The sequence below is a fragment of the Hippocampus bargibanti genome, linkage group LG11 (assembly GCF_051943395.1).
Source record: "Hippocampus bargibanti isolate YZ-2025 linkage group LG11, ASM5194339v1, whole genome shotgun sequence".
In the NCBI taxonomy this organism is placed as follows: domain Eukaryota; kingdom Metazoa; phylum Chordata; class Actinopteri; order Syngnathiformes; family Syngnathidae; genus Hippocampus; species Hippocampus bargibanti.
Window position 1 is genome coordinate 13,093,479 of NC_142744.1, and position 27,782 is coordinate 13,121,260.

The 27,782-nt window shown below is 41.9% G+C and overlaps 1 protein-coding gene across 2 annotated transcripts; it reads left to right on the forward strand.

Annotated features, from left to right (window-relative positions):
- On the forward strand, positions 1-27,630 carry LOC148891666 (enhancer of polycomb homolog 1-like). Of its 2 annotated transcripts, XM_089008298.1 has the most exons (15): positions 1-286; positions 1,128-1,241; positions 16,598-16,757; positions 17,528-17,673; positions 17,765-17,971; positions 18,052-18,200; positions 18,742-18,877; positions 18,964-19,122; positions 19,210-19,299; positions 19,384-19,520; positions 20,881-21,269; positions 24,621-24,748; positions 24,828-24,966; positions 25,279-25,666; positions 26,471-27,630. In XM_089008298.1, exons 3-15 carry the CDS (start codon positions 16,658-16,660, stop codon positions 26,544-26,546), a joined length of 2,244 nt encoding a protein of 747 aa, XP_088864424.1. In that variant the 5' UTR covers positions 1-286; positions 1,128-1,241; positions 16,598-16,657; the 3' UTR covers positions 26,547-27,630. The 2 variants fall into 2 exon arrangements, with proteins under 2 accessions (XP_088864424.1, XP_088864422.1); XM_089008296.1 differs by lacking the exons at positions 1-286; positions 1,128-1,241 and adding an exon at positions 3,889-4,415.
- Positions 27,631-27,782: the final 152 nt, after the last annotated feature.

The window sequence follows — 27,782 nt, forward strand, 5'->3', positions numbered from 1 at the left end:
CAGCAGCACTTTTTGGTGGACACCTCTACTTTCAACCTGCTTCAACAGCGACACGGAAATTGACACTTTCGCCTGGTAAAACTCATTTTATTGAAGCGAAGAGACGCGATCGAAATGTTTTTCACCCCACAGTGACAGCATCGAAGCAAAGGAAGAAGAAGCATGGTTGTAGCCTTCATGTTATTGCTGCTAGTGGTAGCTACGTCGTTTTTCCTCTCATTTTTTCACTCGTGTAATCGCCACCATTTGGATTATTAAAAGTCACCGTTTGGAAACTTCACGTCGTGTAAGTATTCTCTTGTCATGTTTTTTCTCGAAAAAAGGAACACCTTTGTCTTGAAAGAGTATTTTTTTCTGATGATTTAATGTAATCACATTCGAATAATGAGATGCTCGGTGGTGGTATAGCGCCCCCCCACACCATCTCCTCAAAAACTTAACGTTAATTCGTTCGCATTTAGAAGGGAAAATGTCGATTTTGGTGTGTCGACGACTGTAGTTGACTTTTTTTTTCTTTCACATGACTGACAAAAACAGAAGGTCGCAAACGTCATCTTGTGTGTTTTGGTTCTCCGGCGTTGGATTGTTAAACCTTTATATAAAAAGTCGGCCCTGTCTACATGCACTGTTGTCAGCTCGTCGCACGAAAATTTCGGTCGCTTTCAACATATTTTTGCGAAGCCTTCCCTCTGGTTGGTCGCTGAAAACATTGTTGGTTGGCAGTTTTTTTTTTTTCTTTAAGGGGCGTGTAACTCAACAGCGCCAGGCAGTTTGGGGAACTGCACGGCCCAAATCCCCCACCCTTACATGGATTTTCAAATGAGACATTTTTCTCAATTCAAAGTTCCCCGATAATGCGTTTGGGATAAAAAAAAAACATAAAATGATCATGAATAATAGCCATACGTTCCCTCATTCAGTCCACCTAATGAAATTGATAACGTTCGACGATTTACATGAGAAGAATATATTTTTCTCTCCATGTTGTTTTACATTAATGTCGTAAGATATCTTCACTGCGAAAGTGATACTGGCTAATGGCAACTGTTTACAAGAGCATTGATAAAAAATAGCATTTACAAAATATACTGATGAATGATTTCATGAAATAATTGGTGTTCTTGCAGATGCTCACCATGGCTGTATTGGATTTATTGGACTTACTGTATTTAATGGATTTTACGAAAAATGTGGATTTCCCTTGGCAAGATCCAGGATAAACCTTGACTTCACAATGGGTGGTAAGGTGAAAATTAATATTTCTTTTATTTTGTGATGACTTCCATACTGTTTGTAATTCTGTCTTTTTTGGTTTCTGTTGTCAAAATTAAAAATCGAATTGTTTTCGAGTTGACGTCAGGTGCTTTTATGCCTTTGTTCACTAGATGGCGACAGTGTAAAGGCTACTTTTGAAATATTACATTGAGCGGGTGAAATCAATTTAACGTCACCGAAGCGAACATTTTATGACCAGTCTCTGTCATTTGTCTGTAAATATGGTGCAAAGATCATTAATCGTCTCCATTTATGCCATTATTTGATAATCATTCACAGATGACTGAACAGGATTAAGTTAGTGAATGATGTTTCAGTTGAAAACACGATTGCTTTAAAAAAATTAAATATCAGTTAAAGGGAATACATCCATCCATCCATTTTCCTTACCGCTTATTGCTCATTAGGATCGCGGGGTTGTGCTGGAGCCGATCCCAGCCGTCTTTGGGCACTATGCGGGGGACACCCTGAATTGGTGGCCAGCCAATTGCAAGGCACACAAAGACATACAACAGTCACTCTCACACCTAGGGACAATTTGGAGTGGTCAATCTGCCTGCCATGCATGCTTTTGAAATGTGGGGAATACAATCATTATAATTTAATTAAATAGGTAAATATTTCCTTGGCAAAACTCAAGTTGCCAATGTGGATGAAAAGGTTTCTTCATCTGTCATCTGTACTTCTTTGAAGGTGTTAAATAGGTAAACATTTCCTTGGCAAAACTCAGTTGCCCATGTATATCTGATATTGATTTTTTTTTCTTCAAATTTGCATTTTTTTGTAAAACACTTAATTTATTACAATCAGTAACAAAACGTCTGTGGATGAAAAGGTTTCTTCAGCCGTCATCTGTACTTTGAAGGTGTCGGACGTTTCGCTTCTTATCCAAGAAACTTTGTCAGCCAACTAAAGTCTTACTGGTAGTTTAGGCCCTATCTGTCCAGACATGGCGGTGCCGGACTCTGCTACGATAGGTCCCTGCTCTCAGGTTGGGGGGAGCAGAGTACTACTCCCTGCAGCTAACTAACGACTGACTAACGACTGGCCTGATTGCCCCACTTCGACCGGTATCACCTCATCAGTATTACTAATCCAATGTTGCCGAAGCAGGCTATTGTATGAACGATCCAAATTGAACCTCACCCCACCAAACCGGTTTAATGAAGGATTTAGTTGTTTTATGAAAATCGCTTCTGAGAAAACTGAGAGCTTACGCAGACGAATCAGTAACAAACTTATATAAATGATAACTCTGCATTCTTGTTCTTGATCTAACTTGGTATGTTTTATACCTCGTATAAATGTGTCATCAATTTTTAATGTCAGGCAAAAATGTTAGTCAAATTCATATTTTTTATTCAGAGTGAGAATATTCATGACATTGCTGTGGCTAAATGCTGTCCTAAAGTTCAAGTGTAAAGTAATTTTAGAAAATTCAAATTGAAATATTTTTTACATCTCAGGGAATTCATGTCAACAAGAAAAACATCATTACAACATGAAAAATCACATTTTATTTTGTAAATTTGCAAAGGAATCACTTCCCCAAATTGAGATCCTAACAAGTATCTAGCCAGAAATGTGACATCCCTTTCAGGATAACAGTACAAAGCCAGCAAGAAATCGGGGCTGTAGATTTGTTTTGGGGGATCTGTGTATTGAGTTGGAGGAAGAGCAGGTTGTTGGTCCAAAGATGTATGAGCCAGATGCGGAAAATATACCTTTTTACATCTGTAAACATGAATTTTGATGATGATGATAATAATAATATAAAAATAATAATCATCCGTTGTGAGACTAATAAAGGTTTTCTTATAAATTGTTTTTTATACAGGTTGAGTGAACGCTGGCGCGTGTGGCTGCCGCTGCTCACCCGCAGAAAAAAAATATCCTGTGACTGTAAAGTGTCCTTGAGAGTTTTGAAAGGCGCTTGAAAATGAAATGTATTATTATTAGTAGTAGTAGTATCAAAGCAAAGATGTGGGAAAAATATTTTATGAATAAAAATTAGCAGAATATATTTTTAGAAGAACATACATTACTTAATTTCTTTTGTTTGGTTGTTATTGTGGCACATATTTGTGATAACTTCATGCATGCATTTGTATTTGTAGGGTGTGTGTGTGTGTGTGTGACACCTATAAAATGTATAAAATATACTGTATGTATATTTGATATATTTAAGTAAAAACAACACTTGGATTTTTCCAAGGAGAGTTCAAATTACATATGTAAATTTGCTGAACATTTTATACCTTTAAATGAAGTATATTTGATCAATTTTTGCATTCAAATGAACAATAGTGTTATGTTGCAGTCCTGCCTTTCAAATGTCAAGTCATTTTTTTATACTGGGACTAGTTTTCCCCCTTCATTCTTAGAATCGCTTAAACTCAACTCCACGCAAATACATTCACTTTGGTAAAGAGATCTAAATATAAAATACACTTTGGTCATCCACTTCCACGCGCAACTTCCCGTGACCGCAACGCGCACGCGCTCCGAGCCGCGTGGGAATGGTCGCGGGGCTGGATGGGCGGGTTTGTTGGGGGGGGGGGGGGGGGGGGAGGGGGGCGGCGGAGGGGGGGTGGTGGTGGTGGGAAGGCTAAGGAGGCTAGTGAGGGGGAAGGAGGGGAGGAGTGCTTGACCAGGCTGAGCAAAAACACGCCAAAACACTTTTAAATGTCCGCCATGTTGCCCATGGCGCACTGAGCCGCCAACGCGGAGGGGAATCGGAGCGCCGGGAAAACGCAGGCCGAGACTGAGCGACCGACATCCGGGCCTCCACCCCCACCACATCACACGGCGGCTCCGGGCTGGCGACGCCCTACCTTAGCGCTTGACAAGCTTACAAAAAAAAAGAAAAAAAACGTCAGAGTTTGCCGCCCCAGAATCATCCATGAAAGCTTCACTCGTCACCGCGGTGAATCTTAGGAGCTCGGAGAGACATTATTTGTGAGAGGGGGGACCTGGAAAGCACCAAAATGAGTAAATTGTCGTTTCGGGCGCGGGCGCTGGACGCCACCAAGCCGCTGCCCGTCTTCCGTTGTGAGGATTTACCCGACCTGCACGAGTATGCGTCCATTAACAGGGCCGTGCCGCAAATGCCGACGGGCATGGAGAAGGAGGAGGAATCGGTATGCTTTCTTTTATTCCACCATGTCGTGTTAAAAATGTGTGTTTTGCTCGTTTTAAACCATCACAGTCGCCTTCCTTTATGTTCTGCGCAAGTCCTCACAAAATGGCCGCCCGATTTTTCATGTCTGAAACACGACGATTTTGAGACGTACACTGCGCTTTGTCATGCTTGAGTTACGTTATGGGAAACCTGGGAACTAGCTGTGTCTATTTTGGATACATTTGTCGCGTTTTCGATGGAAATTTGAGCGTTAAGCCGTTTTCCGAGTACAAAGGGATCATGTGACTTCGGCTCGGCGGACATTTTGTCTCAGGGCCTTGTGTTGGCGTAGTTGCGAAGGCAGAGCGGCGGGGGGCGCCCGAGGGGACTGTCAACAAGGCACGCACGCCTCGCTTGGGACAACCGGATACCAGCTAGCTAGCTAGCTACGGCGCTTTGGTTTTTTCGCATTGGCCATGTGTGTTTTTATTCTCCGCGAGATTAACCAAACCTCTTGAATACAAGAGTTGACACAAGATAAACCCCTTTCATTTCAGATGTCGGCTTTTTATTGACACTGATACTCGAGTGATCCAGTATTGTGGTTGGACTGTCGTGCATCATACTTAGTCAAGTTGGCATGTAAATTCCTTCAAGTCATGGTTTTATATTTTTGTTTGAGTCCGTTGTTACTAGTATTGTGAATGTTGTTATTTTTAGTGTACTGTTTTGGTCACTGGAGCAGTATGAAATAGGTCATAATTTACCAGGTTTGCTTAGCTCGCACTTGTCATCTGGGGCAATAATTTATGGTTATGTATTTTAGTCAGTTTTCAGCAACATGAATGGTGTCATGGGTTGCAAATATGTGTATGTTTCTAAGTTATCCACTTTTGAATCAGTTTATCCTCATGAACAGGTTTGGTGGGCGTGCCAGAACCCACCCCAGCTGTCTTTTGACAGAACCCCCACGCAGTAATGGGGGGAATATGCAAACTATACACGGCCTTGCCACAGCTGGGGAATCGAAACCTCTGCAATGTAGGGGGCGACATGCTTACCAGTTCTATACTGTGCTGCCCTGACAGTATCTGGTGTTTTTTTAGTTATCTATAACATGAACCCTAATGTCCAAGTCTGTCATTGGAAGGTTTTCAAAAACTCTTAGATCATAAGACTTTTTTGATTGAAACTGCCACACTGTTAATTATTGGGCATAGAGTTTGCATAACTTTCCCAAGTGCAGGGCATTATGTCATAAGCAGTTTTTTTCAATATCTTGGTGGTATTATTTATTAATGTTGTAGTTCATGCTGGTGTGTTTTGGGCAGGTTTGAGAGCATAATTTACATTCATGTCAATTGATGAGAAGGTTTCTTCAGCCGTCATCTGTACAAATTTGAAGGTTTCGGACGTTTCGCCTCCTATCCAAGAGGCTTCGTCAGCGAACTAAAGTCTGACTGGTCGTGTCGGCCCTATTTATATATCCCTAATGTCCAGACATGGTGGCGCCGGACACAGCTATGATAGGTCCCTACTCTCAGGTTGAGGGGGGCAGAGGACCCCTCCCTGTGGCCCCACTGATTGTTCCTACATTCCTGACTAACGACTGGCCTATTTGCCCCACTCCCACCGGTATCACCTCATCAGCATTACGAAAGTTGCCTAACCTGTTTTGCCTAAGCAAATTGTATGTATTGTATGAATGTATTGTATTGTATGAACGATCCAAATTGAACCTCACCCCACCAGACCGGTTTAATGAAGGATTTTGTTGTTTTATAAGAATCGCTTCTTTTACCCCCCTTTCAAACACAGAATATCACGTAGAGAACACCACAGGGTTTGTAGAGAGGATCAAAGACCTCATATTGGAACCTGAGGAAACTTTGGCATCATACGATGTGACTTCTCTCTTTACATCTGTCCCAACCCCTGCAGCAGTCTCAGTGGTGAGGACGAGACTGCTGGCGGATGTTTCTCTGCATGAAAGAACCAAACTTAATCCGGATCACATCTGCCAATTATTGGAAATCTCCCTTAATACTACGCATTTTCAATTTCGGGAAAAAATTTGCGTAATGAAACAAGGTTGAATGTCACATTTTTGCCAAAGCAAAGGTAGCTATACTTAACAGTGAAGTATTTGGCTGGCTATTTAGCCGTTGTTTATTGATTAGTATTTCGGTAATGTTACTAACATGAGAAATTCATTGTTACATTTCCAATATTTTTGCAATATAGGCCTGTCTTAATATAGTGGAACATATTTAGATAGTTATGTATATTGTGTCATCCATTATTCTTAAAAATTGGAAGGAAGACATCTTTCTAGTATTTAGTCACATTATTTTTGCAGACACAAGTGCAATCATAGTTTATTATTTTAGCCGAGTCCCTTTCAGTGTATTTTTAGTGTTTTCACTGCCCCAAAACCTGTTTGATGTAGTATTTATGGCATCATTGCCTGCATCCCAGTGGGAGTCTTGTTTTATCCAATTTTACACTTGTGTAATGAAGTAGGCTTTTGATTCTCTTCCTCCGCACCGTCTGAAGGATGCTGGTGTTCAGGTGACTCATTAGTGTCAGGCAAATGTGCAGGTCCATTTACCACTGCTCTTGCTCACTCATTTTTTTCTTTTTGATTGACTGTCTGCCCGCTCGCTCGGTGTCAGAGATTTAGTGTGTCAAATGGCACAACAGGTCTGTAGACAGGCGGCGGGCACGTGGCACCCAGGCAGCGGTGAAGCAGTAGTCAAAGCGAGGTTGATCGGAATGGCCTCCGTGGGATGCCACTGTCACTTGCCGGGCTGGAACTCTGTTACATAATGGAAAATGTTAAAAGCTGGGCCAAAGCGCAAATGTTTTCAAATTAAATTAGAAAACTAAATACATGTGTCACAAATTGACACAGACTGGCCACTGTTTAGCTAGTCAAGGTCTAGCTCAGAGGTCGGGAACCTTTTTGACTAAGAGAGCTATAAAACTAAAATATTTAGAAATGTTTTTCAGTGATAGCCGCGCACACACACACACACAGGCACATACAAACGCGTGCACACGCACGCGCGGCCACTTTTCAACAAAATATCAATGTACAGTAAAGTCTCGTTATATCGATATTCAAGGGAGTCCGAAAAAATATCGATATAACCGGGACTATCGATATATCCGACCCTGTTTGCATGTAATTTTCTCTGTGCGTGCATAGAAATAGTATCGATATAACCGGGACTATCGATATATCCGATATCGATATAACGAGACTTTACTGTATTATTTAAAATAACTCTGTGATAGTACTCACCGTTAACATGAATGGTTTTCCGTTCCTCGTGACTGGTAAAAATCCAGGCAAACGATCGGAATGAAATTCAACTTGCCGGTCCAGAGGCGAAGTTACTGCTAGCTAGCTTGCATACGGCTCATAAGCTTCCACACTTGCTATCTGCAATATACTTCTCGCAGAAGTATGCTGATGCTAACGTTAACATGGGGCTTGTTAAAATGTCACTGACATTCGACTGTTTCATCGATGGTATTGTTTCATTGCAAATTAGAGTCAGAATATTTTCTATCCTCAAAGGCTAATGCACCGGTGCATTCAAGCTGAAGTGCACTCGTTGGGCTCATTTAAAGGGGCGTTTACCTGTTTCAACATGACGGCCAGTATCATCCAATCAAAATGGCGCTTTCGGCCAACCGAGGTAAGTGTCATCCAATCAAAATGGTGCTTTCCGCCAACTGCAGCCCCAACGGGAAATGAACGGCGAAAAAAAGGAGAATATGTATTTAGTTTTATCGGCGAGCCATATGCAATCATCAAAAGAGCTGTATATGGCTCGCGAGCCATAGGTTCCCGACCCCTGGTCTAGCTGATTGCTGTTCAGCTAACTTTACACTCATTTGCAGAGACCCACGAACAGGGCAGGCACAGCCGTTTGTGTCAGAACTTTTATTTATTTATTTTTTGTTGCTGCGGGCCGCATTGTAGTTAGGGTTTCCTTTAGGGTCCGTTATGAATTTGGAGAAGCTTTTAGAATGTTTAATCCCCTCCACATATTACATATAGTGCGCACAACGAATGAATGGATAACTAGTTTTCAAATTTGAAGTAAAAAATAATGTTATTGTGGTTGACATGGGAAAATTTGAAATTTTGTTTGGGGCTTTAGCAAGCATTATGGAATTTCACAAGTACGATTTGCTTCCGCGGGTTAAATAAAATGATGTGGCAGGCCATATTTGTCCTCCGTGCCTTGACTTTAACACTTGTGGTGTAGAACTAAGGGTTGGCAATCTCAACTAGATAGCGGTAATACCTGCAATTCATGCACTAATTTGGCTGTTTCATCCACTTTCTGAGCTGCTTAATCCTCCCAAGAGTGTTCCGTAGCATATCCCAACGGTCTTCTGGCGGTAGGCCAGATACATCCTGAAATGGCTGCGAGCTAATTTCGGGGGCACACATAGACGAACAATCATTCACAGTCGCAATAATACAAAACTATTTTGTTTGCGGGCCGATTCCAGAAAACTGTAAGGATGAAAGGCCCATTTTTAAATTTGTCAACTTTTTTGGAACATGCTAATCAAGAAAACAAGTATGCAGGCAACATCCGATTTACGACCGGTTCGAGTTACGACCACGACCAACCAACTTTTTTTTTTTAAATTCTACGGCTGGGACCGCTACAGTGGCAGCCCAGCATCTCTGCAGTGTGTTTGCGATGCATTTAGTGAAATAAAGAATCCAGGTGGTCCTTCTTGTTTAGATTGAAAAAGTAGGAACTACTTTTTTTTATTGCTGTCAAAGGACCATATGTAGCGTTGTGGCTGCGTTCTATGATTCAAATAGTTCTGAATAAGAAAGTATACATGTTTGCAATCAATTAAAGAATTTATTCCGTGTCATTTTGAGGCATCAGGGGGGGAAATGTTGTACCCAAAAAAGGCAGAAAATGGCGACAAAGCCGTGTAAGGAATTAATCAGCCTGTTTCCACAGGCTAATTAATTCCTTACATGGAGCTTTGTTGCCCTCTTCTGCCTCTTTTTGGTCCTACACGAAGTTTTCAGACTAAACAAGTACAGCAAAATGCATTGACGTGATGGAAGGATTGCTACAACGTGTCCTTTTTTCGGTCCGGGGCGTTCCTTCCGTGACGTAGGGTGAGGACTCATCACCAACTCAAAAACAAGACTCCCAGAATATTCAGCGCGAGTCTTAAAACATAAAACATAGCTATATGCGGTGGAATCTTGGTAATATACGCTCACATAGGCTGGGTGTCATCAGCAAAGCAAAAAACGGGCAATATGCTGAGCGCATTGCCCGTTTTGTGTGTGTATACCAAATTTACGGAAAATGTGGCCAAGGGGACTAAAGTACACTTTTTAGTTTTTCCGAATTTTTGGCAATATTTGGGTTTGGAAATGTAGCTCAGGTCATCAAGGGATGCACTGATGCAAGACCCCCCAGTATCATTTCTTGTAATTATTGCTGTGGCGACCCCTTGAAGGGAAAAGCCGAAAGGAAAAGAAGAAGAAGAATGTGAGTTTCTGTTTGTTCATGCAGCTGCCATGTTTTCATCAGCAGTCACATAACATTCAGTTACTTTGCAAGTGAAAATGAAACATGTATATTTTTTAAAACTGGTGTGGATTGATAAGGGGGGTTAATAAGACTTGTCCTCGCACTTGGTGTGAAAATACAGATTGTGTTGAGGTAGTCATGTTTATTTTGTGGTTGTGCCGCGTGCATTTTTCTTTGTTTCTGGTGACCCCAGTCATGGTTGTGTAAAAGTGACAGTTGTTACGCACGTGGTTATGATGTTTGTTGTTGGATCGCCATCATGTCTCTTTATGGCCTTTATACAGAGATACCTTGGTTTACTAACTTAATTGGTTCCCAGACAGTGTGTAAGGCGAAAAGTGTAGATCCCAAAAATTAATTTACCATAGGAGGATGAGAATAATCCGTTCCCAGGTTACTATAAAACATAATTTTCTACTTTCTAATTTTCTAAGCCTTAAAACTACACAAAATATACCTTATTTAATGTTTAATCAATGTGTTATGGTATTATTATTAAAGAAATAAACTACTGTATAATAAAGTCGTTTTATTTACCTTTGTGATAGTCGTTGATGGCTTGATGCAATGGATAGCTTTTTGAACAAAGTGTCTCAAGGAACTCGGCATTGTACATCTTGGAAGTTGTTATATTGCCACAGATGCAAGCAGACACACTAGAAACATCATTAATAGCTGGCTCCCTTGCTTGTCTTTTCATTTCAAATGGAACTGATGGTTACTACAGGTTATTTGTGGAGCCTGATTGCTGGAAATTTTAACCTTGCAGTCTACACTCTGCCTTTGAACTATCAAGGCAAGTCCAAATTTAACTGTTTTCTATCCATTTTGTCACTCTCTCCCTGTCTTCTGCCTGTCTCTTTAATGTTTAAACTACCTCCCCTCACTGCTGCATTCTTGACCAATCACGTAGCTTTAACTGAAGACTGGGAGCAGGAAATAGAGGACAAAAAATGTCGACAACCATTTTCATTTTTGGAGAATGGCTTCACTATCTCTGTCTGTAAACCCCACCCCCCTCACTGCTGCATTCTTCACCAATCACGTGCGGCTTTAAGACTGGCGAGGAATAGAGGACCAAAACAAGCCGACTGCCATTTTCTTTTAGGAGAACGGGCTCGTTCACGAACGATACATCACTCATTGTGGCAGCTCCGTGTGTATCCAGAAAAATAGTTAGTAAATTCCGTTCGTAAACCGGAAAGTTCGTAAGCCAAGGGGTTCGTAAACCGAGGTATCACTGTACTTAGCTTGAAAGTTGTTGCGCTGTCTGGTAAGTGTTCTTTTACAACTGACACACTGTATTGGAGCGGTTGTTGGGGTTGACACATGGATGACTGACAAGCTGTCATCTAAAGAAATGAGGCCGTGTACGCACGCATGCACACACACACACACCAAACATGGATATTAAGTGGGAAAAATACCCAAAAGGTCAAAATGGTTTTGAACTTAATCCACTGTTTCACTTGACTGGAAAACCTTAATCATCACTCACTTTAGTCTTGTTTATGTTGGATTTATTCCCTCATTGTCTATAAATCAGATTGTTTTTCTTAATAAATGGCTTTACAGTTCTGACTATGGTGCCACTCAAGTAAAAAAACAATCTCTTAGAATTTAGCACACCATGTCTGAATGCAACGTCAAGTGATTGAAAATAATGACAGTGAAAATGTACCCTGGTTATGTTTTTGAAACACTGTTGCTTATGTTTTATGTTGCCACAAATGAATCTTTTAATAATGTGTTAGAGAAACATAAGATGAAAATGTGATATCACTTCAGAGTAGTTCAGTAGGAATGCAAGCCTTTTGATGCTCTCCACCATTTTTCACTGTACAAAATAAGTGTTTATTCATGTTAAAATTTAGGAAAAAGATGTACTCATGTTATCAAACCTTTCGGTTCTGCCTCGGAATGTCGTGGGAGCACAGGATGTTGTATCAGCGTGTATGATGACAACATACAGTTGCGTGCTTTTCGACTTTCATCACTTTAGCGGAGATGAAATGGGCAAGCTCAAGTTTTGATGCATGTAGTTCCTATTTGTTTGTCAGTTTTTATTAATCACCCCTACTAATGTTTGGTTTGTATTTAATATATCAAACCAAAATATTTGTGTGTGCAATGCTTCACCTTTCCTTTCGAATGCCACAATGTTGCTGTGTAGATTGCAAATTTCCCCATTGTGGGATGATTAAAGGCTTTCTTATTCTTATTATTAAAATCAAGATTTTATTCTTCTTAAATGTGTTGGATGGTTTGATCACTATCTGCTGATGTTGACCATTTTTATATTCTAGATTTAGTTATTCTTCCTTTTCCTTTCCTCTTTTCCCAACTTTCCTGCTGTGAATTGGGAATTTTTCCATTGTGAGACTAATAAAGGTTGTATTGTCTTACCTGAGCCATCATAGCTTATTTTACCTTGTCATAGGTTAGCTTAGCTTACTTTAGCTTATCTTATCTTTATTGCTGCGGAGCCTCCAATTCAACTTAACAATATTGTGTTGCCACATTTCCACATTTACTCATCCAACGTCTTGTGTGGTGTGCACATGAAGCAGCGGGAACTCCAGCAGACTTAACACCCCCCTTCCTCGTAACCCCAAGGCTTTCCGTCACGCTAAGTGTGACTAGCCACACCTGGGATCATGATGGATGTGTTCAGCGAGGATATTTCGGGACGCCAGTGTGATTGTAAATTCCCACCATTCGCTACCTGCCCAAGCTCATTTGTATGGCAGCCAATAATAGCAGGGCCCTGCCAAGTAAACTACACTCATCATTGCTTTGGCTGTGTGCTCTTTCTTTTCTTTTTTTTTTTTTTGCAAAAGGCTGATTTGATTGTGTCCGTGTTTGTGTGTGTGTATGCATGGTGGTTTGGGCGGGCTGATGGTGAATTATTTTTGTGTGTGGTTGTTGGTATCGGGGCGGTCTGGTGTCACATTTTATAATTCTGGCACGCTGCAAAAAGTCTGGCAGGCTGTCAAAAGCTTAGTTGTTTTATATTATTCCTAGATAGTTATGTATATTGTGTATGGAAGATATCTTTCTCATTCCCTCAATTATTTGGGTCATCCAAAAATGCGTTTCAATCAACATGTTTTGAGTTTCTTTCTGCTTTGTTTAATCATTGCGTTGTTGACAAGGCTATACAACACTCAACTAGGTTCCCTTGTGCCATATGCCCTGTACACTGTTAAATATTGGGTGATGTGACGAGAGAGAACCGAGCATGTGTGGCAAGAGAGAGTCTTGTAAGGTCCAGTCTGACTTGCGTGCCTTTATTAGCGAGGGAACTACATAGGGGTTGCTTCAAGCTCCCTCAGGCAGGCCAAAAACGTTTGAACACTTCTTGTACCTAGAAGTACCTAGTACTTCTCGTACCTAGGAGTACCTAGTACTTCTAGTGGCTGGTGGTTGTGTACTTTAAGCTAAATGCCTTCTCAGTTGACAGTTCAACAGCTGCAAGTGCAAACTCACGAAATATGCCAACTTTTTTTTTGTGGGGGGGGGGGGGGGGGGGGGGGGGGGGGGGCAGAGGGCTCGGTTGCGGCCACTTTTGGAAGCTGACTTTGTTGTATACCTCAGTTCCACACACTGAGGATATTGTCCCACATTGTCCTTACTTAACCAAGCTGACTGTGTCGCTGTCTGGTTGTTTTGCTGCGGCGTGTTATGTGATAAAGTACCTTGTCAACACCAATAGACTCTCTATGTCAGCTAAGTGTATTTCCAGTGGAAAATAGCCTCATTCTTGAAAATTGTCTTCAGTGGACTTTTGTAATTAGTATATTCTATAGCTCGTAGCTGGTGCTTTTAAAGGGACAAAGTTGTCATGTTTTTGACTCATAGTAATCGCTTTTTCAGCAAACTGTGTCGTGTGCTGAACCTTCTGTTAACCTTTCTATTTCAAAATGTTTAGCTGTGGTAGCACAGCTTGCGTGTGGTCTGATTGCAACATTAAAGGACAACCGACATCACTTTTTTGTTTCCTAACTGACATCAGAAAAACGTTTTATAGCATCTAAAATGCCCAAAACACGCAGTATGATATTTTTAGTCAAATGCAAAACACCAATAAAAATGACTTAGTCTCTAAAACGTACTTCAATTTGAAACCGGAAGTGGCCAGTTTCAGAAGGTCCCTCCCCCTTGTTCGTGGTGTCATGCCAAGACGTCTTGCCTTGCTTGAGAATCAAAGCAATGGCTTCAGATTTGGAAAAGATGCTTTCTTGTTACTCATCCAGTTATGAATATGATTCAAATAGTTCGGAAGAGGAAATCATACATGTTTGCAATCGATTAAAGAATTTATTCCGGTCAGGTTGATGCATCTTGAGACAAATGTACTCACAAACTCTTTAGTACTCACAGTACCCAAAAAAGGCAGAAGATGGCGACAAAGCTCCGTGGAAATTGTATCCTGGGAGGTTTTGTCAGCGAATGTCAAATACACTGTAGAAGTCTTGGCACAACACACAAGGATTCACCATCGCGTTATTTATGTATTTTCCTTCTAATTTCGCCATCAACACGGATCAACACGAAGTTTTCAGACCAAACAAAGTCCCGCAAAATGCGTTGAGGTGATGCAAGGTAGGTCCTTTCTCAGTCAGGGGCGTTCCTTCTGTGACCTAGGGTGAAGACCAACTCAAAAACAAGACTTTGGCGAGTCTTAAAACGTAAAATATAGGTATAAGCGGTGGAGTATTTGTAAAATACACTCAGTAGAAGTCATTTGAAGCGATTTTACAAATTATGGACACAACTTGTCCGGAGACGTCGGTTGTCCTTTAAGGTGTAGGCTGTTTGCACTCTTTCCAAAGTTGGAGTAGGACACAGTCAGGTGATATGAGAACAAGTAATTGTGTTTGCATTGCAGCTGATTTGGAGTCATTCATTCCATGTCATATTGCCCAGGAGGTTTAACCAAGCAGCTTTTGATTTTACTGAATTTTTGTTGTACTTTTTGATCGTGATGGCACAAATCTCAAATTTTAGGTCAGTCAAAGCAGCGCTTTGGGAGTCATGTCTCAACAAATTGTACTAAGTTCATTAAAAATGGGGGACGGGTACCCCTTCCCTTGAATCCTTACAACTCATGGGGCTGCCGGGTCAATTTTCAAAGCAGGTATTGAAAGGAGAATTCAACAAGGAATCCAGTCTGCTGTCATTCTGAGTATTGGTGATTATTTTAGTAACTTTACATTTTGACCTCAAAATTGACCATGTGGATCATGTGACCTTGAACATTTTTCATGAAATTGAATCTCTACACTAGTATGCCGCGGCACAGTGGTTGAAAATCACTGCTGTAGTATATCTTTTGACACACGTGCCTTCCTAAACATATATCATATTTGCCATTTTTACTGCTGCTTTGAAAGTTTGCGGTGCATAAAATTCCACCTACTTTCATTGGGAAATCGGTTTGTCAATGAAGAACCTGTGGAATTATTTTTAAGCCTCCGCTGTTTGGCAGTATGGAGTGGAATCCTGACATATAGGAGTTTTATAGGAGTATTAACTCATTCACTGCCAGACAGTGTGCAAAAATGTGTCCACTCCAGTGCCTGGGTTTTTGTCAGTTTCACTGAAATTGCAGAACCCACAGAATATTGAGTTTGAGGACTACATAAACATTCAATGAGACGTAAGAAACCTTAGACTCTTCTTTCATCAGAAAAAAAGTTAATTCCTAAGTTATATGGATCAGGAGTTATCAGAGCTTGAAATTTGGGCGGCTGTATACAATACATACATATTGATTTATATAGCGCATCAGCATGAGTTAATAAAAGTGTCACTCACGACTATATGAAGCTTGATTTTTATTATCACTTTTTTGTTTCCTAACCAACATCAGAAAAAAGTTTTATAGCATCTAAAATACCTCAAGACTGATGTGTAGTGTCACAGAAAATGCAGATGGTGGCAGAGCTCTGTTGGAAATAGGTTTATTATTCAGCTTGGAATTTGTGTCCACGAACATCAAAGAGTTGTCTCGGTGTAACATACGATTCACCATTGCGTTATTTATGTTTTCCTTCTAATTTCGCCGTCAACACGGATCAACATGAAGTTTTCAGACCAAACCAAGTACCGCAAAATGCATTGAGGTGATGCAAGGTATGTCCTTTCTCAGTCAGGGGTGTTCCTTCAGTGGCGTAGGGTGAGGACACGTCACCAACTCAAAAACAAGATTTACGGAATATTCAGCGCGAGTCTTGAAACGTAAAATATAGCTATATGTGGTGGAATCTTTGTAAAATACGCTCAGTAGAAATCATTTGAAGCGATTTATAAATTATGGACACAACTTGACAGGAGACGTCGGTTGTCCTTTAATGGTTACATATCTTGGCCAATCGGGGGAACCGGTCCACATTCTGATCCTATCACGGTTGCCATGTTGAAATGCTAGTTGTTCCCTCTTCATGTAGGATGGCCAGTTCTATTAAACTTGACCAAAGCTTCAAATAATTAAAAATGGGGTTTGAACTTGTCACTGTAATTTGTCCCTGAAGCAGGCCTGAGTGTAATAGAACTGAAAGTGATGTGAAAATGCTAACATGAATCCACTGGTGTTCATGTATAGGAACATCACCTCCAACGGGCAATCTCAGCACAGCAGGTCTACGGCGAGAAGCGGGACAATATGGTCATCCCAGTTCCGGAGGCTGAGAGCAACATCACCTACTATGAATCGCTGTACCCCGGAGATTACAAGATGCCAAAGCAGCTCATTCACCTACAGCGTAAGTAGTGTCTCGTTGGAGGTGGAGGAAAAGGGGTCGCGGATTGGTAGCACACAATGTAACTGGGTCCTGTTGGCGGTTTTCTCACCTTAATGGGTATGAGATAAGGTACAAAATAATGAGCTTGAAAGAGTTACTCGCAGAACTGCATTAGCGGGTTTGTTTGTTTTATGGCACCCAATTTGAAATGATACGCAATCGGCTTGACAATATCAACTATTGTAGTAGTATTTGTGTTTTAATGTCATCATTTTAAATCCAACTGCTTCGTGTTATATCAGCCTTGTGCTAGAAATTGTTCAGATATCCAATCAGCTGTTTCAGTTTGGAAAGGCTGTGATTTGTTCTGATTTAGCTCAGGAAGCTGATTCAATGCTTGTTTTTTTGTGGCCACTTCACATTTCATGTATTTCCCGAAAAAAAGCGCTTTCCCCTAAATGCCATTTGAATCAAACTTAAATACTACTATGTCTGCACCATACATTGCCCACTGTTTCACAAAGGCCGACCGTCAATGATTACAAAATACAATATGATCTGTCAACTTAATGCTGTGAAATTATACTGCTGAGTAGTTGTTTTTCGTGAATAATGGCTTACCTGTAGTCGACTCTATTGTTGCATTGTGGCCAACAGTAAAATGCGGGTCGATTATTGCACACTTTAGTGTTGTAGAATAGTAATAAATAGTGCTTGCGGCAAACATCCTGAATGCTGGATTAGCCTTCATGCTACTTGATAATAATTGTTGTGCATGCCTCCTCTTTCAGCTTTTAGCCTGGACACAGAGCAGCCAGACTACGACCTGGACTCGGATGATGACGTCTTTGTCGCCAAATTGAAAAAAAAGATGGAGATCAGCCTGCTGCAGTTTGAGGAGATGATTGACCGGCTAGAGAAAGGCAGCGGGCAGCAGGTTTGTCGACTTAAAAAAAATGTCTGCCATTGTACGCTTTCCAATGCCTAAGTGGCTGAGTCAGGGGGTGAAAACTGCATTTGTCCTTCAGTTGGTGAGTCTCCCGGAGGCCAAGCTTCTGCTCAAGGAGGACGATGAGCTCATCCGGGAGGTGTTTGACTACTGGAGCCGCAAGAGGAAAAACAGCAAGGCGCACTCGCTTATCAACATCATCAAGCAGGAGAAGCGCGACGGCTCCAGCACCTGCGACCCCTACGTGGCCTTCAGGAGGCGCACAGAAAAGATGCAAACCAGGAAGGTGGGTCATCTCACCCAGCCTCCTTGAAAAGATTTTTAGTTTCTCTACTCACTCAGTGGTGCTCAACGTTCTGATGACAGAACCGCAAGAACGATGAGGCGTCGTACGAGAAGATGCTGAAACTCAGAAGGGATCTTAGCAGAGCTGTCACTATTCTGGAGATGATCAAAAGGAGGGAGAAGAGCAAGCGAGAACTGCTGCATCTCACACTGGAGATTTTTGAGAAGAGGTCAGTCAACTAAACCTGAAGGCTCACGTTCCATTGGCCGATGATGATTATGTCGTCCTTTAAAATGTTTTCAAACCCTTAAATTGCCATTGACAGGTCTATATATAGACAGATTTTTTTTTTTTTTTGTTTTGTATGATTTGTGTGTTAAGCATTTGTCTTTCAAAAAGCCTCCTACTGGTGGCGATAATAAGTCCTATTCTTGTCCATATTCAATTCATGTCTAGTTAGTTGAGGTTTCTGATGTGTTTTCAATTGACCGAATGCGATAAGACGGAATTGTAAGAGGTTGGCTAAAACAAAGGTCTGAAAGCACGCAGAATTCTCAAATATCCCACGCGCCTTAGACATGTTTACTTTAGCAGGAGAGAAGCTAATCTAACTGGGTCAAAATTCCTGAAGTCATCGCATTGTCCTTTTTTAGTTGTCACATAGTTTTGTTGTCTTGTAAAAAAAATGTCAATTTTTGGCTCTATTAAATGAAAATGGATTTGTGCACTCTACTTGGGTGCACATAATTTAATTGCTGCTGTTTCTTCAGGAATGTCATGTCAGACTACAGTGGTGAGGTCCTGGCTGAGGTCCTGGCAGAGCGGGCACTGGTGAGGCCACAAATCATCCCGCTGGTGCCACTCACCAACCAGTACCACATGGACCACAAGGACTACAAGTCCAAGGTGAGCGCGTGATCACCAAAGTCTTTATTGAGGATCTTGTTAGTCATCTTGGGGTTGAACCTGTGCGGTCTGCTTTCCTCCTAAAGTCAGAGAAAATAGAAGCCCCACGGCAGAAGAGGAAGTACGAGAAGAAACAGAAAGCTATTCCGCTGTCAATCAGTGCTGCGCACCACCAAGGTCCGGCCGTCTTCAACGCCAAGGACCTGAACCAGTATGACTTCCCTAGCTCAGATGAAGAGCCTCAGGTACAAGGTCGCCCATTGTTGTTGTCTGCGGCCATCAAAAAGCACAGGGCAAAAGTCACTCGGAACGTTGTTTTGTGGCGCCCACAGCTTCACTCGGTTTCTTCCGAAGCAGAGGAGGAGAATGACCCGGATGGCGCCTACGCTTTTCGAAGAAAGGCAGGATGCCAGTATTACGCTGTGAGTTTCATACAGATAGATGGTCATAATTGTTGAGCTTTCGTGAGATGAAAATTGTGTCTTCGCACGCTCGTGCCTTTTCAGGCTCATCAGGATCGTGTTGGCGCCTGGCCATGGGAGGGTGGCCTGGCGCATTCCCGGTACCGCTACAGTCTCACCACGCTCACCGTACCACGACGATGTCAGGGTCTGGCCCGTCGACGCCTAGGTAGAGGGGGCAGGTAAATGGTGGCTGCACTCTATTTTAGATACTTCATTCCACAAGGGAAACTAAATGGGACTTCAGAGTCCAAATTTTATCCTTTAAGAGCATTGGGTCTCAAACGTTGTCACATGGGGATCAACATTTCCCTATTGTGGATAAGTCGCAACGCCCCTAAATGACACCGGTTAAGCAATTATCTTTTTTTGACAAATCGTGACGATTTATGTGCATTATATTTGAACTCGACATGCTCAAAATTGCCTTCAGAGTGTCTTACTCAGAAAATGATGGCGAACACAACTTACCAAGCACCGATACTTGCGAGTGGGCATTCTGTTTTCCAATTGCCAGGTGGCCTGGCCTGCCTGAGGGAAATAAATCAGCCATTCTGCAAAGTACAGCTTGGGAGTTGACTAATAGTGATGTCATCTCTGTTTTCCCTAAACAATGTCTATGTTCCAAACATTGACCTGGCTATTATCGTATCTAAGTTTATTTATTTATTTTGGGGGAGGGGGTTGCAGATGTTCAGTACTGTTGGATCTTTAACATGAAACATAGTACATGTACACATTTAAAGGACAACCGACGTCACTTTTTTGTTTTTTAACTGACACCAGAAAAGCGTTTTATAGCATCTAAAATACCGAAAATGCAGTATGATATTTTTTAGTCAAATGCAAAACACCAATAAAAATCACTTAAAGTGTCCAAAATCTGCAAAAAATTGAGCTGCGAATTGGGCATTTTCAGAAAGTCTCGCCCCCAGTTCGTGACATCACGCCAAGACGTCTTGCATTGCTGCAGAATCAAAACAATGGCTTCAGATTCGGAGAATATGCTTTCTTGTTACACATCCGGTTATGAATATGATTCAAATAGTTCTGAAGAGGAAAGCATACATGTTTGCAATCGATTAAATAATTTATTCCGTGCCATTATGAGGCAACATTGAGGGGAAATGTCTCAACGAAAAAGAGGCATAAAATAGCGACCTCCTGTGGCCACCTCCGTTTCCACAGGCTGATAAATTCCTTATATGGAGCTTGGGCGCCCTCTTCTGGCGGCTTTTGGGTGCAACACAAGGTTTTCAGACCAAACAGGTACAGCAAAATACATTGACGTGATGGAAGGACCGCTACAATGAGGTCGTCACCAACTCAAAAACAAGACTTCCGGATAATATTCAGCGCGAGTCTTGAAACGTAAAATATAGCTTTTGCGGTGGAATCTTTGTAAAATGTGCTCAGTAGAAGTCATTTGAAGCCATTTTACAAATTATGGACACAAGTTGTCCGGAGACGTCGGTTGTCCTTCAATGAATAGGTCAGAAATCCACTGATTGTCACAGTCATGATTGTGTCCTTGCCTTCCAGAGTCCTTTTGGACCGAGCACACTCAGACTACGACAACGTTTTCCACGAACTGGACCCGAAGACGCTGGACTGCGCGACCAAGACGCTGGACTGCGCGTCGCCCCCTCCGGGCTCATGCTCGCCGCCCGCCAGCAAGTTTGCCAGTACCTCACCAACGAATACCTCAGACAGAAGCTCCTCGCCACCCTCGGACCTCAGTCAGATCCTTTTGAGCATAAAAGCGTGCAGGTGGCGCCACTTCCGACCGCGGACACTACCGCTGCACCAACTGGACAACGCCCACCCGTTGTTCCGCAGGCTAAGTCGCTGCATCAAACGGCCGCTCACCAATATCGGGCCTTCCGCCCAACGCAGCTTACGGCCTGGACTGCCGACTCAGCCCCATGTTGGTACGTCTTGTATGTGCTTTTTTGGCTCTGACAAAGTGCTGCACCAAATGTTGTGTTCAAAGTTGGAGTTGTATATTTGTTGTTGTTTTTGACTAAATAAATAAAAACACATTTAAAAACAGTTATATATATATATATATATATATATATATATATATGGCACAGCATTACGGAATTGACTGATACTCGATTAAAAAAAAATGTAAAGTTGTATTTTATCGGTGTTTTTATATCTCGTAAAAGTCAGTCAGCTTTATTGTCAAATATGCTAAGATGCATGACATACAGCACAGGTGAAAACAATCTTTAAATGCGCTTCTGAAGTTTCAATTGTCACATTTGGCAACTAGTTTTCATGGCCGCAGGTGAATAATGTCACAGCCAACCAATGACATACTTTTGAGTCTTCACAAAAGAAAAGTTGTGAGTGCAATCAATTGCTGCAAACTTTGGGAGAGACATCCTTCTGCTGGTACGTAACTTAGAAAAGGCCACTTTTAAATTAGCTGACTTAAACAACCACCTCAGATTCAATCTTAGATGTAGACAGAGCCGGTTAATTCCTAAATGCTTGAAGCAAGCGCCCCTGGAACCTGGATACTTAGCCGATAAAATGCAACAAAATTATACTAGGAAAATACTACATTTGCGAATTAGGAGACTTAACATAGAGATAGAAAACAAACAGTCAGAAATAGAAACTTTTCAACTATTAACAACTAACAAACTGAACTTACCAACAAAATCTATCAGGAAGTGTGCGAATTTACCAAATCCGGATACATGAGGCACCACAGCAAAACCAGAGAGATAAAAGGGTAAATTTCAAAAATTACTTTTACAGAAACAATCACAGCTACTTGTAAACACGGAACAATTAGGTATGAGCAGATTTCAAGGGAGAATTGGATCAAAAAATTGTCAGACAGATCTCTCAGAGACAGAAAAGGTGGTACTAACCAAAGGTTTAAATTTATCAGTAACTCCTAAAACACTACCTACAATAGACTACATCACAGCTACTGAATCGGCTATTAAAAATAAATTTTCGTATGCAGAGGCAGATAATCTACGCATTAAAATGTCAGCCCTTTTTAGAAGTGCTAAACCACCTCCGTCCAACATAACATTAGAAGAGAGAAAGGCGTGAACTACTCTACAAAAACATAAAAATATTACTATTTTGCCAGCAGACAAGGGTAGGTGTGCAGTTCTTCTCAACGCATCGGATTATGAAGACAACATTTGTTTTTAAGGTTAATCAGTGATTCTTACACTTATGAGCAACTAAAAAGGGTCGCTTCCAATAGATACAAGATAGAAATGATAGACTGTCTCCAAAAGTTAGAGAAAGGAAAACATATAGACAAACAGATGTATTTTAGATTACACCCGGGAGAGGCCACGCCATGTATCTATGGCCTGCCAAAAATACATAAAGAAGGGTTCCCCCTCAGACCCATTGTTTGTAGCATTGAATACTCTACATACAATGTAGCCAAATATTTAAAAACTATCTTTGGTAGAGAACACCACAGGGTTTGTAGAGAGTATCAAAGACCTCATATTGGAACCTGAGGAAACACTGGCATCTTACGATGTGACTTCTCTCTTTACATCTGTCCCAAACCCCGCAGCAGTCTCAGTGGTGAGGACGAGACTGCTGGCGGACGTTTCTCTGCATGAAAGAACCAAACTTAAACCGGACATTATCTGCCAATTATTGGAAATCTGCCTTAATACTCCGTATTTTCAATTTAGGGAGAAATTTTACAAATTCATGGTTGTTCAATGGGCTACCAGTTTCAACAATAGTGGCTAATCTGTACATGGCAAAGATGGAGAAACAGGCCCTCACATCCTTCCCGGGGACAAAACCTAGACACTGGTTTAGATATGTGGACGATACTTTTGTCATAATTAAAAAACAAGAAATTCAATCCTTCACAGATCACCTCAACTCGGTAGACATCAACATTAAATTTACTCGTGAGGACATTAAAGAGAACCAACTAGCCTTCTTGGATTGTAAAGTAATTATAAAAGAGGACAGAGCGCTAAAAACAGAAGTCTTTAGGAAGGCTACGCACACTGACCAATACTTACTTTTTGATTCTAACCACCCTTTACAACACAAACTAGGAGTTATCAGAACCCTCCAGCATAGGGCTAAACGAATACCAACAAGTGTCGAAGGTAGAGAAAAGGAGTCAAAACATATCAGGAGAGCACTCACAAACTGTGGGTAGCTTTAGTGGTCATTTAACAAATGTCAGAAAGAAAGAATAGGGAATGAAACCAAAACTTCTGAAGATACAAAAAGGAGAGGAGTAGCAGTACCTTACATTGCAGGAGTTTCTGAAAAACTACAGAGTCCTTTGGCAACACAAAATTCCTCGTTATTTCAAGCCGATAAACACTAAGGCAAAAATTAGTGCATCCAAAAGATAGGCTACCAAATGAAAAACAAAGTAATGTAGTTTATTCAATACATTGTAAAAATGAAAATTGTAAAGAGCAATACACAGGGGAGACTAAACAAAAAAGACTATCAACATCGCAGGGATAATACTAGTGGGCCTCAATCGACAGTACATATGCACCTAAAAGTGATGACAATGAGGTTAAAATCTTAGCGAAAGAACATAGATGGTTTGAAAGGGGAGTAAAAGAAGTTATTTTCATAAACCAGCAAAATCCTTCCCTTAACCGTAATGGTGGGGTGAGGTTCAATTTGGATCGTTCGTACAATAGACTGTTTAGGCAACATACGATTAGTCGTGCTGATGAGGTGATACCAGGGCCAATTGGGCAATCAGGCCAGTCGTCATTCAGAACAATAGAAGCTATCCGTGGAGTTGCAGGGTTTAGTCCTCTGCTCCCCCAACCTGACAGAAGGGACCTATCATAGCAGTGTCCGGCACCGCCATGTCTGGACATTAGGGATGTATATATAGGGCCTATACTACCAGTAAGACTTTAGTTCGCTGAAGAAGCATCTTGGATAAGAAGCGAAACGTCCGACACCTTCAAAGAAGTACAAATGACGGCTGAAGAAGCCTTTTCATCGAAGTGCAATCAAGTTTAAGTGCGCAGTTGCCAAAATGGCATAGTTGTGGTGCGTGGAACCGTGCAGTCCTTGTGGGTGTGTAAAGCAGTGCTCCAAGGAGTACTCCTGAAAGAAATCCTGTGTACTGCCTCAGTTGCTTTACCGAAATACATTGAAAATGCATTCTTGATGTTGGTGTTCACACGGCCATCCCCATCAAACTTGCCACAAAGGCTTTCATAATACTCTTACTCCTCCAATAGTTTGTGTGTAAGCAACATGTTTGTGTTTGCGTGCGCCAGCCCTGACACCTGAACAGTTCCAACAACACCAGGACCAGTTGGTGCAGATGCAGAAGGAGCAGCTGGAGCAGCAACAGCTACTTCAAGCCAACAGAGCCACAGATGCCCACAGCACAACCACAACACAGGTGATCGCGACGACCGATTCTGAATGTGCGCTATCTGCCACTCGCCGCAGCTCTAAACTCTCTCTTCAAATCCCTTCAGGTGTCTGCCAACACATTGGATCAGGCCAGCGCTCAATTTGCCGCCTCGGCACTCGTCACTACCGAGCAAATTCTTGCTCTGAAGACCAAGGAGGAGCTCAGCCTAGGTGGTGGCCTCAACGGCATCCTAACCCCCTCAGGTAGGGTCTTCGGACAACGCATAATGGCAAATTACCATTATGCTTGTTCTATTGACTGGTTATTACCGTTTTTAAAACTGTTGTTTTAGATTAGATGATGTTGGTGTTTTTGTCGAAACCACCCACCTTCAACAATCCCTTTTTACCAGAGACCATTTGTTGCTAGTATGATGAGTGACATCCACCTTTTCTGATAGGGAAGGAACGTTGTCATACGATTGTAGTTGAAAATAATCAAACTTGACCGTTTTTATGATGTCAGATGTTTTGTCACGCACAGATGTTGTCTTGACTCCTGCTGTTGCTTTTTAGGTGTCTACAAGGGCTTGCACCTCTCCAGCACAGCTTCCCCCTCTCTGGCTTCCCCGGCCCCACCCGCCACTCTATCTAGCACCGCTTCCTTGCATCCTGCCAGTGCAACCAATGCCGCACCCCCCCGCAACACTACCACCACCACCAACAACAACAACAATGGGACCACCCACCACACTGGCCCCACAACCACTACTCATGCCACTCAGATCCCGCTGGGCAACAGCCTCCGCCTGGCCGTACCCGCCAACAAAAGGGTCCACGCCCCCCGAACGCCAAGCAGCGCCATGTCGGCGTCTGCCTTAAAACTGGCGCATGCCGCCGTCAACTGTCAGAAGCCCAAGGTCCCCTCGTCCACCTCAGCGTCGCCGCTCGACATCGTACCCAGGTAAGACAAACACAAAATGGTAATTGTCACAAGAAAAATGTTAATCCTGGCGAAACAAGAAACAGCACGAGCACTTTGAATACAAACTGACTGTTACTAATATATTTAAAAGTTGTCAAATCATTTCGACACCTTACATTTAAGCAAAAATAGCCTCTTGGCTGCTTAAAAAAATAGCCTGATAATTTCTATTGGGTAAGTCATACATATGGTAACATTACCAGGCGGTGTTTTATCTTCTGCCTCGCCTCTCCAGGCAGGCATGTCGCTCTTTGTCAGCGAAGCGTTCCGACCATATTGCAGAGTGAGAGAAAGACACGAGAACATGGCGACCTTGCTCATGCTCAAGCAGAATCTATTAACAGATAATTAACAAAATTGAAATCCATAGTTTTCAAGTGTAGTGAATGTTGCCTAAAAATTGAAAGCAAAACTTGCCCAAAAGGTTCAAAATGACATCTCACCAAACAGACTCTTTTTTAAACAAACACAATGGATATTCTGTTTAGCGATGGATGCTTTCTTTGGCTGCTGTGTCACACTTATTAGCGTACCTGTCCAGGTGGAAAGAAAGCTACCGCCCTGCAAGCGTGACTTCCAACTAACGCTCAACACAGCCATTTTTGACTCATTTTCGAAAAACCACAGAAAATTGATTTCCCCTGTGAAGAATATACACGAAGGAACCTCAAACCTGGTCCAACATTGGATAAATAAATAAATGGATAGGCACCATTTCTTTGCTCACGTGCTTTGGCATGGCAACATTGGTAACGCTAACGGTGCTGATGTTGCATTCCACAGGGAGAATCACGAGCAGGACAAGGCGGCGCCGCTGAGCAGTCTGTCTGAGAACACAATGGCCATGGAGGTGACGTAGCCCACCCCCACACGGGACCCCACATTTTTTTTTCTTTTTGTCTTGTTTTAAGGTGCTATGCATCGTCCATTAGGCTTGAACATGAGCGGACTGACTGGACTTGACTGTGCGGAGACACACATACATACACACACGCACGTATTTCTGCGTATACATGTATATGTGTGTCTGTGTGTATATACAAAACTCTGCCGTATTTGTTACTGTTAATAAGAGATTGTCTGTAAATTGTTAATATGGCAATTATTAAATGTACAGTACTGAATATTTGTAGGCCCCGCCAACCAGCCCCCCTTGTATATAACATGACTTGAATACACAGTTGTTCATTTGTGATGTTTTGCACTCGACTTGTTGGGAAAAAAAAAAATGAAAGGACAAACGCCGCTCTAGCGACCAGTCTCAAGCCCCTCAACACCCCACAGAGACCCTGTCTATTTATTGTGCCACGTTTACGTCCAATCCTCTGTTGTGACCCACTCTTCAACCAAACCCCTCACCCGCCATTTCACACACCTTTTTTTCTACAATAAATATTTTTGTACCTCATTATTTTTTTTCCTAGCTTGATTTGTGATTTGACTCTGCCAAAAGAAACATGTTTAGTTTTTGTGCTGGAACATGGCAGAAAAGGACCAATCATTCTACTACGAAGAAAGACCACCAAAAAAAGCTTATTTTGACATTTTAAAGGCATTGTGTTCATTGATGTGCTGATCTTCTCTTCTGTGAAGAGTTGGGTTCCTAAGGTTCTCCCACCTTTTTTGCGTCTGTACGTATGGCAGCGAGCATCCCCTTGTGTGTGTGGACACCGAAGCAATCATGCGGCTAAGATGAATGGAAGTACTCCTGAAAAAAAGTGTCAGTCAATGAAATAAACATCCAGGGCATTATTGCGCCTTTGCTTTCCATTTTTTTGTTTCTCTTCTCCCTTCTTTGCGTTGAATGCCGCCTCCGCAATATGCACAGAAGACCACAAATGTATCATACTTTATAAAAAAAGGGGCTAAACATGAGTAATGATCCTTATGAAAATGTGAAACTAAAGAAAAGGTTATTGCATTAAAAAAGACAAATTTGCTTCTCCCGGTAGTTTTTTTTTCCCAGCTAGTCTGCCCTGAGTCTCTCTCTTTTTCACTCTCAAGTGTTCAGCGGCTTTTCTCCAGCACAACAAACGTTAACATTTCAAAAGGGCTGAGAAGGGCTGCAGCTCACTCAACTCATCATCATGGCATT

Bases quoted from the DNA above. Each gene is read 5' to 3' on its own strand.
- LOC148891666 (XM_089008296.1), top strand. From the start codon at position 4,263: ATGAGTAAATTGTCGTTTCGGGCGCGGGCGCTGGACGCCACCAAGCCG. The intron at 19,521-20,880 runs GTAAATGGTGGC...CTTGCCTTCCAG, and splicing joins CGCCTAGGTAGAGGGGGCAG to AGTCCTTTTGGACCGAGCAC. The intron at 25,667-26,470 runs GTAAGACAAACA...TGCATTCCACAG, and splicing joins CCGCTCGACATCGTACCCAG to GGAGAATCACGAGCAGGACA.